This window comes from Typopeltis vanoorti, chromosome 22 (assembly GCF_054136105.1).
Source record: "Typopeltis vanoorti isolate ZY-2024b chromosome 22, IOZ_Tvanoo_1.0, whole genome shotgun sequence".
Classification (NCBI taxonomy): domain Eukaryota; kingdom Metazoa; phylum Arthropoda; class Arachnida; order Uropygi; family Thelyphonidae; genus Typopeltis; species Typopeltis vanoorti.
Genome location: NC_143570.1, coordinates 31,046,647 through 31,061,816, shown reverse-complemented (window position 1 = coordinate 31,061,816; position 15,170 = coordinate 31,046,647). Strand labels below are relative to the sequence as shown.

Sequence of the window (15,170 nt, the reverse complement as noted above, 5' to 3'; positions counted from 1 at the left end):
ATCAGAAGACTTTCAATGAAATCCATTCCTGCAGCAAGATTGCAGAGGTGACGCTAACCACTTTGTCCACCAAGCTGGCAAGCCTACTTTGAACATTTTTGCAAATCTAGTGTATTTCTGCATACTCTGTAGGAATATGCCTGATTTACTGAGCTGGTAAATCACTTTGAACATGATTTGCTGCATCATAAAGCAGAGATCACTTGGGAATGGTTATAGGAAAATGAAGGTGATTTTACCATACTTCGGTGGTCTGGTATAGTCACCAGATCTCAACCTAATCGAAAATTTGTGGGATATGAGGTACAACGAGCTGTAGGAAACAGCTCGTTGTACCTCTTAATAATAATATTATTAATGTTATCATCATCATCATCAAATTCCTGACATGTACCCTCAAGGGGTGTACAGGACATGATAGTACTACATGAAAAATTTACATCATTACTAACTTCCTATCTACAATTTTCCTCCAAATCAGTCTGTTACTTGTCAAGACTCCAACATTATCAGATCTTATATTTCTATCATCTACGGCACTTTGTACCGTATCAATCCACTTATATCTTGGTCTTCCTCTGGGTTGTTTTCCTACCAACCTGGCAGAGAACACTTGTTTTGCTAATCTTTCCTCGCCCATTCTGTTTAAGTGACCATACCACCTGAGATTATCTCTGCTAACACATTCCTGAATGCTGACAATGTCAAGTTCTTTCCTAATATCCTCGTTTTTAATATGATATTGCCATTGATGCCATCTGTTCATGCCTCTAATCTTTCTCAGGACCCTCATATCTGCGGTCACTAGTCTTTGGTCAATGGTTTTACTTCTGACCCAGCTCTCAGATCCATAAGTTAAAACTGGTTTGAACACTGTCTCATATACAGCTAATTTAGTGTTCCTACTAATTTCTCTCTTATCCCATATGAATTTATTCCATTGACTTTCTACCATACCAGCTTTGTTGATTCTGTTATCTATTTCCATATTTAATTTACCATCTTCACTAAAAATCATGCGTAAGTAGCTGAAATGTTTTACTTGTTCCACAGGTTCTCCGTTCACAACACAGGTGACATTTTTAACGATTCTGCCTATTTTCATTGTCTTTGTCTTTTTATTGCTGACCTTCATGCCATATCTATTACAACAGTTATTCAATTTAGTCGGGGAATCTTGCAGGCTTGTAGCAGATTTATTTAGAAGTATAACATTGTCTGCATAAAGCAAAGAGCTGACATTAACATTTCCAATTTTGATATCATGTTTAATACCACTTTCCTTCATAATGTGATCCATATAGATAATGAATGACAGAGGGGATAATGTACATCCTTGTCTCACACCAGTTTTAACATTAAACCATCTTTCTGTACTTCAATTCTAACTGCTGACTTACAACTCAAATAAAGACTAAGGCGAAAACAATGTGGGCCTTGTTTAACCGGGCGACGCCCCAGCCGGCATGAAATTTTGTCATGTTGTACCATCATTTTGTATTTTGGTTTAAGCCAATAGGAATACAATTTGGTTGGCTAAATTCCAAATTGCCAGCCCATCCTCATTTGTTCGGTATCCAGGTAGATATCCAACAGGGTGCACCACAAGAAGGTGAGGATTGGACATTAATTCAGAAGCCCTGGTCGGTTCTCCACATTCCTTTAAAGGCTATGTGGAGGTCTCCTCTCAGTTATACAGCTTATTATTATTAATATTATTATCTCTTAATAATAATAATATTATTATTAAGAGAAACCTCCAGGGAATCAGGGACTCATCGATGTAGGCCACATTATCCGCATTAGCTGTCACTTTCTTGAATTCAATTAATTCAATACCTGTTCTTGAATTCATTAACACTACTTGCACACACACCACATCCAATGGCTATCAATTCCAATCACGCATCAGTCTATGAGAGAATAATCTAGCTCTCACACTCTTCTAGACAGCATTCATTCTCAATTTCCAGTGATGCCTTCTTGTTCTTCCCCCACCCTTCCTAAATTGAAAAATTCTCACTAGTGACATCCTTTATGACCCTTTCACAAGTTTGAAAGTCTCAATCATATCACTCCTCTTTCTCCTGTTTGCTAGTGTCTGCAATCTACAAATTCTCAATCTGTCTTCATAATCAGTATTTCACAATTCTAATATTATTTTAACACTCTCCTTTGAACTCTCTCCCCACTGTATCAGAATTACCATGGAAACCAGCAGACCAAACCTGCACACAATAGTCCAAGTGAGGTCTTATCAAGGCCTTTTAAAGTGGCAAAATGACTTCCTTATCTTTGCATTTCAAGATTCATTTCAGCATTGCAATTATTCTCTGAGTTATATTTGCAATCTTTGCTATATGGCTCTTGAACTTCAACTTCCTGTCTACTAAAACTCCGAGATCCCTGGCCTGATCAGTTTCTTCTAGCATATATAATACAACATTAGATATTTGATCACACCAAAGTTCGTGAGTTTACATTTACTAACTTTGAACTGATAGCCCTTTTCACATGCCCACAATACCAGCCTATTCAAATCATTCTGCAAGTACTGTATACTGCATTCCTGATTACGCTACTGGTGTTTGTCATCAGATAACTGTATGTTGTATGCCAAATCTTTCACAATGTCATTAATGTACAGATTGAATAATAATGGAGCAAGGACTGATCTTTTTGGCACACTACTGGTTACCTTAAATCTTGTAGACTCACATACTCCATATACTACTTTTTGATATCTGTCAATAAGTTGTCTTTAGCTTGCAGAGTCAGTTTCTTTTCATACTCAGGCTTAGCTTTCTATACAACAGTTGTGACTTTTCTGGCCTGTTGTTTATAATTTTCATAATGAACATTATCTTTATGCACTCAGTATTCCTTCTCCATCATCTTTTTCTTACGAATCTCATTCTTAATTAGATTACACATCCATTTCACTCCTATCCTACTTATTCTTCAAACTTTAGATACATTCTGATAGTGCATCATTTATGTATTTTTTAAACATTCCCATGCACTATCAAAATCCTTCTCATTCAACAACTAATACCATGGTGCAGAACCTGGCATATTCCTCAGGAAGTTATAATTTCCTTCTTTGTAGTTCAGCATATAACCTTTTCTGAATGGAACGTTCATAAACTTAGCCACTTCCCAAGTGAGTACTACATTATCACTGTCGTCAACCAGAAGCAGAATTGTTACATCTGTAACTAAAATTCCCTTTGACACAATAATCAGATCTAACACTCTTGGACCTTGAGTTCCTTCTGTCACATGCTGCTTAAGGAAGTTGTCTTGCAACATCTTAGTAAATTCAGTTTTCTTCTTCTCATGAGATTTCACATCTACTCAATCAGTGTTCGGATAATTAAGTCCCCATTATGATTACTCGTTTCTCACCCATCCTCTTTATTTGATAATGCATTTCTTTGATTCACTAGGTCTGTAACAACACTCCACAATGTATTTGATCTTGTTAAGACTCTGCCTCACACCAAATAGCTTCAAACTCACTGCTACATGAAAAACTGTTACTGTTATTGCAGTCATAGGTCTCAACTCTAACTGGATTCAACTCATAAATTGTTAGCAGCACCCTCCCCCCCCCTTCTCTCCTGTTCTGTCTATCTTTCCTAAAAATACTAAAAATGAGAAGCAGACATGCTAGGTGGTATGTCTGCTTCTGATAGCCAAGTCTAATGCTTACAATATGAGGATGCAGCATATTGAACAAAGCAACAAACTCTATCCCTTTGTTTCTGATACTCCTAGCATTTGTGTAGAGACATAATAAGATACCTGCTTGCTTTTTTGTAGACACTTGTCTGTAATCTGCATAACACAGTTGGACAACTTGCAGATCTCTATTCTTATCTAGTGCCTTATTTATGCAGACATCTTTGCACATGCTTGATATGTCCAAACTAGATGAACACAAAATTGTTCTCTCCTCATAATCATTTCCAAAGTAATACCCATTTCCATCATTAACACAGTTACATAACATTGTCACTCTTACACACTGATTCTCACCATTCCTCTCATCACAATTCAGTTTCCCTGACTCTGTGTCTCATACCGATTATCGAGGTCTCATACCAGTTAATAAATTTCCAAGACTCCTGGTACCAAATGCATTCAAATGTAGGCCATCCCTCTTATTATATCATCTCTTATATATCATCAAATATGTCAAGTGTACATGGAACAACATCTTTGTGGAATGCTTTTGACATTTTGAGTCTTTGCAGTGATTTGAGGCTGTCCTAGCAGCTAAATGCAGTTGTACTTGCTATTAGGTAGGCGTACATAATAATCTAGCCACTCAATGTATGTACTAGAGATATTCTGGCTGAATGAAATTTCGATTTTATATGTTCAACTTTACAAAAAAGTGTTCAGTACATTTATGTTTTAGGTCCATATTTCTTTAGCCATAACATTCCAAACCTTTGTGATATGATACTGATTCATTTTATATCATTTTGCCTTTTATATCATATTGAAAAGTAAGCAATGCATATGTTATTATATGTATGTTTTGAAATTGTTGTACTTTAAATGTTTGTCTATTGTGGTTTAAGAACAACGTTGTTATTCTTAGATACATGGAGTTACAAGGTTTGTTATTGTAGCTCCACACTATCGTATTCATATCATACAGTCTACTTCAGTCAATATTAGTGTGATACTTCCACTTTAAAGACCTAGGCTTGAATCTTGCCTGAACCTTTATACGGAACTTTTCCTTACCAAGATAGCAAGATTTTCCTCCTGGAATTTTTTTAAAAATCTTATAAGACAGACAAACTAACTAGAAGAACACACACACACAGTTAACATATATAAGATAATACACTGGCATTGTCACTTTGGCTGTAATGCCAAATAACAACAACAAACATCCTATCAACATTTGCATTTCTCTTGCCTACCACTATTTGTGTAAATGATCCATATCTGGTTCATCATTGTTGTATATAAATTACATTATTGGTCACTTTTTCCCCTTCCCTATGTCTTCTCTCTCTCTCTCTCTCTCCGCTTCTACTGTTGTGCCTCCATAGCATTATGAGAAAGCTACATTTGACCTTCACTTGGAAAGATATAGGTTCAAATCCTATCTTTGATATGAAGCAACTTTATATAGGCTTTCCACTGAAAGTGAGTAAGCCAATATAATATGCAGGTATCAGGATTTTTCCTCCTGAAAAGTCTTTTTTTTTTTTTTGTCTCCAAAATTGGTAAACCTTAGACTTTCTTGAATAATTATGGCTGTAAATCAAGCCAATCCAACTTCCACCATAATGAACAGTTGTTTTGAAGGTGTGATTTAATATCTCTCATATCAAATCACACCTTTCACTGATTATGTTCTCTTAATATGTGTGATTTTCCTTGGTATTATTACTACTGACATATCATGATTTGATTTATAACTTAATTAAGCCCTAGAAAACTCATTGATTCCTAATATGATATGTTAATAAATAAAGTATCATTTATTCTTTGTAAATGTTATTTATTTTGATATTAATTGTCATATAGAGTCCATCTGGTAGAGGCAGTGTTGCCAGTTCTGATAAAGATAGCGTAGGAGTTCAGGATGATGATTTAGATCAAGTATTTACCTATCAGAGTCGTAGCCAGATTTCCTTATCATCTTTTGGGGTAAGTCACCTTAATTCTTTATTTATTTTTAATTCTCTCTCTCTGTCTCTCTCCTCTCCCTCCCCTCCATCCCCCCCCCCTGGGTTTGTGTTTTGTTTCCATTTCAAATGTTTACATATACAAATATACAATCAAGATAAACTATTCTGTTAATATTATTTCCAGCTAAACTCTCTACTGACTACAATACCCATCATACTTTACCTAAAACATACATTACAGCACTTGCCATCCACTCAGGAAATGCTTTCCACCCATTCACCACTCCTCATGCAAAATATACTTTGCATTTCCTTACTGACATGACTGTTATAATGTTTCAGGAGATGATGCCCTCTCATTCTCTCATCACTACCTATTACTGTCTGAAGTATTTTCCTTACATCTGTCTGACAGGCTCCTCGTCAACATAAATGTTTCAGTCATATCATCCCTACACCCATCCACAAAGCTCAGTAAAGTCCATTCTCTCAGTCTCTCCATATACTCATCATTCCACAATCTTAAGGTAGTCTTAGTCATTTGTTTCTGGCCCACAGCCTCTAATGTGTCCATGTCATTCCATTCATGTGTCAAAGTGACCAGAGATGTGCAGTGCACAGAGAAATTCTGATATGGCTTGATCATTACATTACACAAATGGCACTATTGCTTTCTTCTGTTTGTCTGTGTCCTTTACTTTATGCAACATTGAACTATCTTCATTTATCTGTCCTGAGCACCAGCCTGCTTCTAAATGCTCTCATAGTCGCAACACACTCCCTGGTGTGTGTTGCTGCTATAAGATTTGTGATTTGTTGTTGTTACAAGATTACTCTCTTTTCAGTTTCGTGATCAGCAAACAATATCCTCAGTATAGGAAAATAAAATAAAATAACTTTAGCAATTATTATGCCGAAACAAAACCTTGTGACACACTATTTGTCACATTTCCACTTCAAAACATCACTTTTGCATGTACTTGATAGAAGCCATTACATTGCAGTGGCTTATATCAGCCAATAATCCTTTGAATTTCAATTGTTTGTCATTTGGTATTCTGTCAAGCCTTTTTTTAAAATCTAGTAATATCATCATATAAGCATCACCTTTGTCTAATACATTTACCACCCTATTATAAAATGTAACTAGGTTACTGAAATGAGACTATTCTTTAATTTACCCTTTAATTAGTTTTCCCATGCCACCCTCTAAATTTATACAGCCATACTTGTTGAGGTTTGGAGTTGCTGTTGGAATCTGCTGTTGCTGATTCCAACAGCAAATTTTAAGACCTAATTAATACTTGTTTTCTTTCTTTTTCCAAAGTAGATGGTGCCTAATTAGGACTTTAGTTTCTTGTGTTGTTCATTACAATTTTTTAAGCTAGTCCTACTGTTATACCAAATTATTGTTGTTTCATATACTGTGACAAACTGTTTGCATGCTATGAAGATGTTGGATATAATACCAGCAAAATATCACAAATAAATTATTTTCTTATCATTCTGTGTTGTCATCAATACCATGAAAATAAATTAACTTTGCATTCATGAGCACATTCATTCTCTCTTCCTTTCTAATTATATGCAGCTCTAACTCACATACTCTCAGTATGTTGAGGGTATGTGTGTGTGTGGGGGGGGGGGTGCTCTGTGGGCCTTGTGATCATTACCATCAAAAAGCAATCATCTTTCTTAGCTGTAGGAAATGGAAATTTCCTCAAACATATGCAAAAAGGCACAGCTTTATATATGCAAAAAAGGAACAACATTAAATTATGTGGAAAATACCAGATACCATTAGCAACCAGTATGAATCATGCAAAGCTTTGTTATGTTAAATTTCACATGCAAACTTTGGCATGCTCATACTTGTAAAAAAAATAAAGATAAAAACAAGAATGTAATTTCTTGTTTTTATCTTTATTTACTTTCTTTCCCAGTAGAAGACTTGCTACAACTATCTCTGATCTGAAGTATTGTCATAATTGTGACATACCATTTTGCTGCTTGTGTGGAAATATGTCTGCTACTGTTGAGTTAACTTTTAGTATCACAGATCTAGCTCCCACTGATGAGACTTCGGTAAAGGTTAATCTGATCTGGGTAGTGACTCTTTCGATGTATGCATGACACAGAGAGAGAGAAATGTGTTATTATCATCTTCCTTTCCCTCTTTTACCTTGCAGTGTTGAGGGTTTATTGATCATCGGACCTCAAACCATTCACAGGATAAGGTGGTCAGCCCTACTCCCCAGCGTATCTTATGTCTGTAGTGTTGAGTTCTCAAGGAGATGCATTATTTATGGAATAAATAATACATCTCAATATTGATGCAAAGTCAACCTCTTCAACATACAAGTAGCTAGTTATGAAGATCTTTCACTTGTAAACTTTTGTTGGTTTGCACTCGTTAAAAATAAGGATGAAAACAGGAATAATTTCTTCAAATATTATTATTATTATGGGCAACTCCCAAGGAGTCCTTAGACTCATTAAGGGAGGCCCTAAACATTATGTCAAGAACTATCCAACATTTGCAGTATCTATCATACTTTGCTTGAACTCATTCACTACTCTCCAAGCAAAAAACAGTTCTAACACCATTATTAACTACACTCTTACTCAGTTTCCATAGATAGCCCCCTAGTTCTCCCACCAACACACCTGTTCTGAAAAATTTCCTCTGAATTAATCTTGTAAAAACCCCTCAGTAATTTGTATGTCTCAATCATATCACTCCTTTTCTACCTATCAACCAGTTTCTGTAACCCACAAATCTTCAACAACTTGTTCTCATAAGGTTCATTCCATAGACCTGCTACTACCTTGGTCGCTCGTCTCTGGATCTTCTCCACTTCCTCCTCATCACTAAGAAACCCTGGCTCCCAGATCTGCTTGTAAATAATCTGCTTGTCTCTGCTCATCAAAATATTCTTCAGTTACCAAGTGATCTGATGAGCTGCTTTAGCCACTTTTGCTATGTGCCCCTTAAACTTTAACTCCCTATCCACTAACACTTCCAAGTCTCTGGCTTCATCTGTTTCCTGGAATATAGAGAATGGGAATCATTCATAATTTCTGTAGATATCTGTTACTTAGTTTCCTTGTGAATTTAAGGAAAGATATTTGTTGGTAGAGAGAAAAAATGGAGGGAAAAGATACATCTTTCAATTTTTAATGCTTTAACTCTAGGGATTTTTTGCAGTTTATTTAGCCAATTGTCGAAATGCTATTTATGCCATTTTTAATATTCTTAGAAATTGAAATTATGATAGGTAAAATTTATTGAGGTTTATATATTAGAAGCTAATGCAAGATGAGGTTTAGAACTGAGAATTTACTCCTAACTCATGGCTTGTTTTTCTATCATTTGTAATCCTGCTATATTAGAGGTTTGGGTATTAGCTTAGTAATAACAGCTGAAACATCATTTACTCTTAACTCATGGCTTGTTTTTCTATCATTTGTAATCCTGCTATATTAGAGGTTTGGGTATTAGCTTAGTAATAACAGCTGAAACATCATTTACTCTTAACTCATGGCTTGTTTTTCTATCATTTGTAATCCTGCTATATTAGAGGTTTGGGTATTAGCTTAGTAATAACAGCTGAAACAGCAAATATCAAAGATAATTAATTTTTCTCTTATCATAATATTTTATGCTTTAATCCCTTAGTAGTTTTCATGTTTCCACGTGGTTTCCATAATGCTTGATTGTGTTTGGAAATGAGCAGTTGACCTAATCGATGATCCCTCACTGACTCCATCCAGTTGCTTCCTATAGGTGTTCTGTTGTTGCTGCATTATGTCTTTCCTATAGGTATTTTCATGGGTGCTGCTCTGCTGAACTGGCTGCTACTGTCCCTCCTCTTTCCTCTAAATATGTACAAGCATGAGCAACTGCTGTTCAGCATTATATACAGTTTGTAACTTTAAGCTCATCAAAGAAACTTCTCATCTTCTGCCTTCATTCTCTCCATCTCTGCTCTTTAGAAAAGTCTTCCCTATGCAATTTTCTCCAGTATTGCAGCCCCCAGCTCTTCAAGAAACACATCAACAAATTCCTTTCTTCTTTCTAATCACTTGTCCACACATGACATTGTCATGTCACATGTTTTGGGACCTCTTGTGTGTTAAAAATTAATAAAAAGTTCCTTAAAATTTTAAAAAAGTTAAATGTGAAACAGATAAGCAGTTTATTTCTGGCTTTATCTCTGAAGTTTGGATTTGTTGGTGTTTCTTTCCTTTGATAATGAAGACAGTGCTAAGTAGTAATACAGAGGGTGGAGCAAGAATTTTGTAAGCTTGACTTGGACATCTTGGAGTGCTGTTAAGAGTTTTTGTTGTTCTGAAGGATTACTGAGATTCTTGGTTATAATTTATTTATTATTTATTATATTTTCTTTATTTTTTGCCTTCGTTATGTACACAAAGACAATAATTTGTCTTTGTGTACATAACAAGCTTTCTGAGTCATCAATGGTACATGAAGTTGTTAATGCATGATTAAGAAATAGTATGAAGAAGATGGAAGAGATAGATGAATCCTGATGTGATAGTTAAACCTTCTCTGAAATTCTTATTATATGCAATCTCCATTTGCTTGCTATGAAAGATAATATAGGAATGAAATTTAAAAAAAAAGAAAAAAAAAAAGTCAACTCTGCAGAAACTGATTCCAACTTTTCACTACTTGTAAGTCAGGATACTCAATTTTATTCTTGAGAGAGACTTGTCACATGAAATTAAGAATTATCAACATGTTAGCACAATAATATTTTAATATTTGCCAAATATTTCAGTCTGAAATTAACAGACTATCATCAGTGGCTTGATACGAACAGTTTTTACAAGGTGGAATACAAACAATTGATCATTCAAAAGTAGAATGAGCCAAGTGATGTTACATTGCTAAGCACTAAAGAGAGGTAAATTTCATCAGAATGATAAATAAATTATAGCTATCAATTCACAATTTCATACAACAATTTTAATTTATAAATTCAATTAAAGATAACATTAGACTAATGTAAGAATTAGGTCTCAAAAAAAAAAGACTTAGTGTGTTATCCGGATTAAACGTTCCCATATTTTTAACATGGATAGGCAATCATTTCGATTCAAGTTAGGGTGTTGAAGTAAGGCCTCACCACTCTCTTTGAATAGGCATTCGAATTTATAGTGGCATCTGCGTAGAAGGCGAGTTCTGGAATGTTGTGGCTTGTCTCTATCTCGTGTTGCACCTTATCGGATTTGTTGTGAAGAATGTACAATTGATGTGCTTGTATTCTTTTTTCTATAGAGCATCAAGTCTGTTGAAAGTACGACAGATTGCAGTCACATGGAACTTGATATACACCAGGCAGCGACAATAGTTTAGTGTTTATCATTAGAAGAGGGGAAATAGGTGAATATTTTGTTAATGGAGATATAAGTGGCTGTTAAATCATATTTCTTCAGAATTCTTGAAATTGGTTCTGAAATTCCGGAAAATATATGGAATTGGAACGCGATATATTGATTCTTTGTTGTTCTGGATTTGATTGTAGAAATCAAACAGATGCTGTGTAGTCTTTTTGGAGAAGCCATTTAATTTCATGTAATGTTTGATAGTGGAAAGTTCTTTCTGTAATTTGTGGGGAGTTGAGCAATTTGTTCTAGCTCGTCAAATTAAACATTTTATGATTCCTGTTTTTTGATCAGGATGATGGGCAGATTGTTTGAGAATGTAACGTCCAGTAAAAGTGGGTTTTCTCTAAACTGTTGTTAGAATACCTGAAGGTGAGCATATGAGAAGGATGTCTAAAAAAGATAACTTGTTGTCTTTTTCAATCTCCATGGTAAACTTGATACGAGGGTGTAAAGAATTGATTTTGGCTAAAAAGGAAGGTAAGGAATCTCTGTTGTGAGGCACACTGAAAAAATGTCGTCTATATATCTAACCCAAAATGAAGGTTGAAGGTATATAGATGAAAAAAGGATGTCTTCTAGATGCTCCAAATAAAAGTTGGCTAGAGCAGGTGAAAGTGGACTTCCCATGGCTCTTCCTTCTACTTGGTTGTAGAATTTGTTTTGACACAAGAAATATCCAGAGTGCATCATGAAATCGAATAATTTTAATATCTTGTGAGAAGATATCAGCAAGTAAATGTAAAGTCTCTTTGAGAGGTACATTCGCGAATAGAGATTCTACATTGAAGCTCACCATAAGATCAGTAGGTTGTAATGAGATATTTTTTAATTTGTTTAAGAAATCAGAAGAGTTTTTCAAAAAAGAGTGTGATTTGCCTATATGTGATTTCAATAAAAGAAAACTCTTCTGATTTCTTAAACAAATTAAAAAAATATCTCATTACAACCTACTGATCTTATGGTGAGCTTCAATGTAGAATCTCTATTCACGAATGTACCTCTCAAAGAGACTTTACATTTACTTGCTGACATCTTCCCACAAGATATCATAAAATTATTCAATTTCATGATGCACTCTGGATATTTCTTGTGTCAAAACAAATTCTACAACCAAGTAGAAGGATTGGCTATGGGAAGTCCACTTTCACCTGCTCTAGCCAACTTTTATTTGGAGCATCTAGATGACATTTTTTCAGTGTGGCCTCACAACAGAGATTCCTTACCTTCCTTTTTAGCTAAAATCAATTCTTTACACCCTCGTATCAAGTTTACCATGGAGATTAAAAAAGACAACGAGTTATCTTTTTTAGACATCCTTCTCATCTGCTCACCTTCAGGTATTCTGACAACAATAGTTTAGAGAAAACTCACTTTTACTGGACGTTACATTCTCAAACAATCTGCCCATCATCCTTATCAAAAATCGAATTAAACATAAAATGTTTAATTCGATTAGCTAGAACAAATTGCTCAACTCCCCACGAATTACAGAAAGAACTTTCCACTATCAAACATTACATGAAATTAAATGGCTTCTCCAAAAAGACTACACAACATCTGTTTGATTTCTGCAATCCAATCCAGAACAACAAAGAATCAATATGTCAAGTTCCAATTCCATATATTTCCGGAATTTCAGAACCAATTTCAAGAATTTTGAAGATATATGATTTAACAGCCACTTATATCCCTATTAACAAAATATCCACCTATTTCCCCTCTTCTAAAGATAAATGCTCAATTATTGTTGCTGCCTGGTGTATATCAAGTTCCATGTGACTGCAATCTGTCATACTTTGGACAGACTGGATGCTCTATAGAAAAAAGAATACAAGTATATCAATCGTACATTCTTCACAACAAATCCGATAAGTCTGGAGTGGCGCACCACAGGATAGAGACAAACCATAACATTCTCTGGTCCAGGACTCGCCTTCTACACAGATGGCACTATAAATTCGAATGTCTATTCAAAGAGAGTGGTGAGGCCTTACTTCAACACCCTAACTTGAATCGAAATGATTGCCTATCCTTGTCAAAAATATGGGAACGTTTAATCCAGATAACACACTCCGGTTTTTTTTTTTGAGACCTTCTAATTCTTACATTAGTCTAATGTTATCTTTAATTGAATTTATAAATTAAAATTGTTGTATGAAATTGTGAATTGATAGCTATAATTTATTTATCATTCTGATGAAATTTACCTCTCTTTAGTGCTTAGCAATGTAACATCACTTGGCTCATTCTACTTTTGAATGATCAATTGTTTGTATTCCACCTTGTAAAAACTGTTTGATTCAAGCCACTGATGATAGTCTGTTAATTTCAGACTGAAATATTTGGCAAATATTAAAATATTATTGTGCTAACGTGTTGATAATTCTGAGGATACTCAATTTCCATGGGAGGACTAAGGATAAGATATTCCAGAGACCATACTCTAAAAGTCAAATGTGAAACTGATTTGAGTTTCTTTACAAGTCAAACTGGATGTTTGGGATTCTTGTATATATATATTTATGCATTTATAAGGTAAAAGCACAAAATAAGAAAAACTAATTACCATTCTCTCATATCAAAATATGAGTTTACTACACCAGCAAGAAAAGAATCATAAGAGATCAATATGAATGTAGTTAACAGTCTTTAAACACATGAAATACTTGAATGAAATTTTAACTATTATTTTATTATATCTAATAAAATGGGTGGATGATCCGTGGAACACAGGTTTTCCCTTTTGGTAGTTTCCGACCGTAGGTGACTTTGTAGGATTGCCCACAAAGTATTCCTGGTGAGATTTTTTCAGGGTAGTTCACCGTTGCTCTTGGAACACTAACTAATAGATATTGTTCTCACACTATAACTCAGCAATTGATTGGTAGGTTCAGAATATTTAACGCTCTGAGACATTGAGACATAGAGAATGTTTTATGTTCCACCATTAGCACACATCTCAGTGACAAATTCTCACAGATGATTTTTGATCTATCCACCTCTGCCTAATCTTTGAAAGGTTGAATACTTGAGATTTTTTTTCCCTGTTTGCCTTTTTTTTTCTTTTTTTTTCTTTTTGTTAATATTATTCATTCATTATTACAGAATTGGTAATTTTATTCATTGTGTTTTTTTATGATTAATTTAACTACAAATTTTATTTTAAAATAAATATTCTTTCTTTTGCTTCAAGTTTTGTTATTTTTTTTTTCTTTATATTGCTAGGCTAAAATTAAATATACACAAACCTGGTGTGTGTGCTCATTTTGATATCTTTTTTTGGTGAAAAAAGTTTTCTTGGTTACATGAATGACAAATATGGGTTGGATTGCAAACGTTTGATTGCTATTTGCAGATTTGTAATTTTTCATTTTGATCAATGTTTAAGGTGTGTGTATTTCTGAACATATGCATTGTTTGGAAAATCTGATCTCTTTTTTTATTTTTTAGTTTGCATTTCATAAGGGTAGATAAATGTAGATAAATGTGGTAAGTAAATGTATTCTAATGATCAAATATGTGTTTTGTTATTTCAGGGCATTTCAGAAAATGGAGCCCTGCGCACACACACACACACACTCACACACACACACACACCATCCAGTTGTTATTTAAGTTGGAACACCTTACTAGGTCTTCTGTTGGCTGTCTATTGAACTCAATGAGTACCTCAACTCTAGTTACCAAGAGGAAGGTAGTGGAAGGTTTCTTAGCCACTAAGAAACTTTCGGTCCTACTTGTTGGGTGGTGGCAGCACCCTACAGCGTGAAAAGATATCGTGTTTGATCTCTAGAACAAAGTTCCCTGGTTATATAACACCATTATTACATTTACAGTACTTCAGTCGAGCTGGCATATTAAATAATCCGGTTTAATAACTATTTGTGCATAGGGTTAAAAAGACAAGGTGGGTTATCATCTCATTTTAAAATAGCTGTTAAAGGCTCCACACATTGACTATCCCAAATACTTGATTTAGTTTATATTTCTTCTTTCGTGCATAGGGTTATCATAAAAATAGCTAAATCGATGAATATACTCATATACTGATACAACTTCTCCCCACAGTTTTGCTTTTAGTCTAGCAATGTTCAT

General features: G+C 34.6%; 1 protein-coding gene across 1 annotated transcript in view; it reads left to right on the top strand.

Moving 5' to 3' along the window:
• The window catches only part of LOC150094275 (uncharacterized), a 449,181-nt gene that overhangs the window by 378,249 nt on the left and 55,762 nt on the right, over positions 1-15,170 (top strand). The window contains exon 9 of the mRNA XM_090412434.1: positions 5,557-5,679. Within this exon, the coding sequence (XP_090268560.1) occupies positions 5,557-5,679 (123 nt within the window). The remainder of the gene's footprint in view (positions 1-5,556; positions 5,680-15,170) is intronic.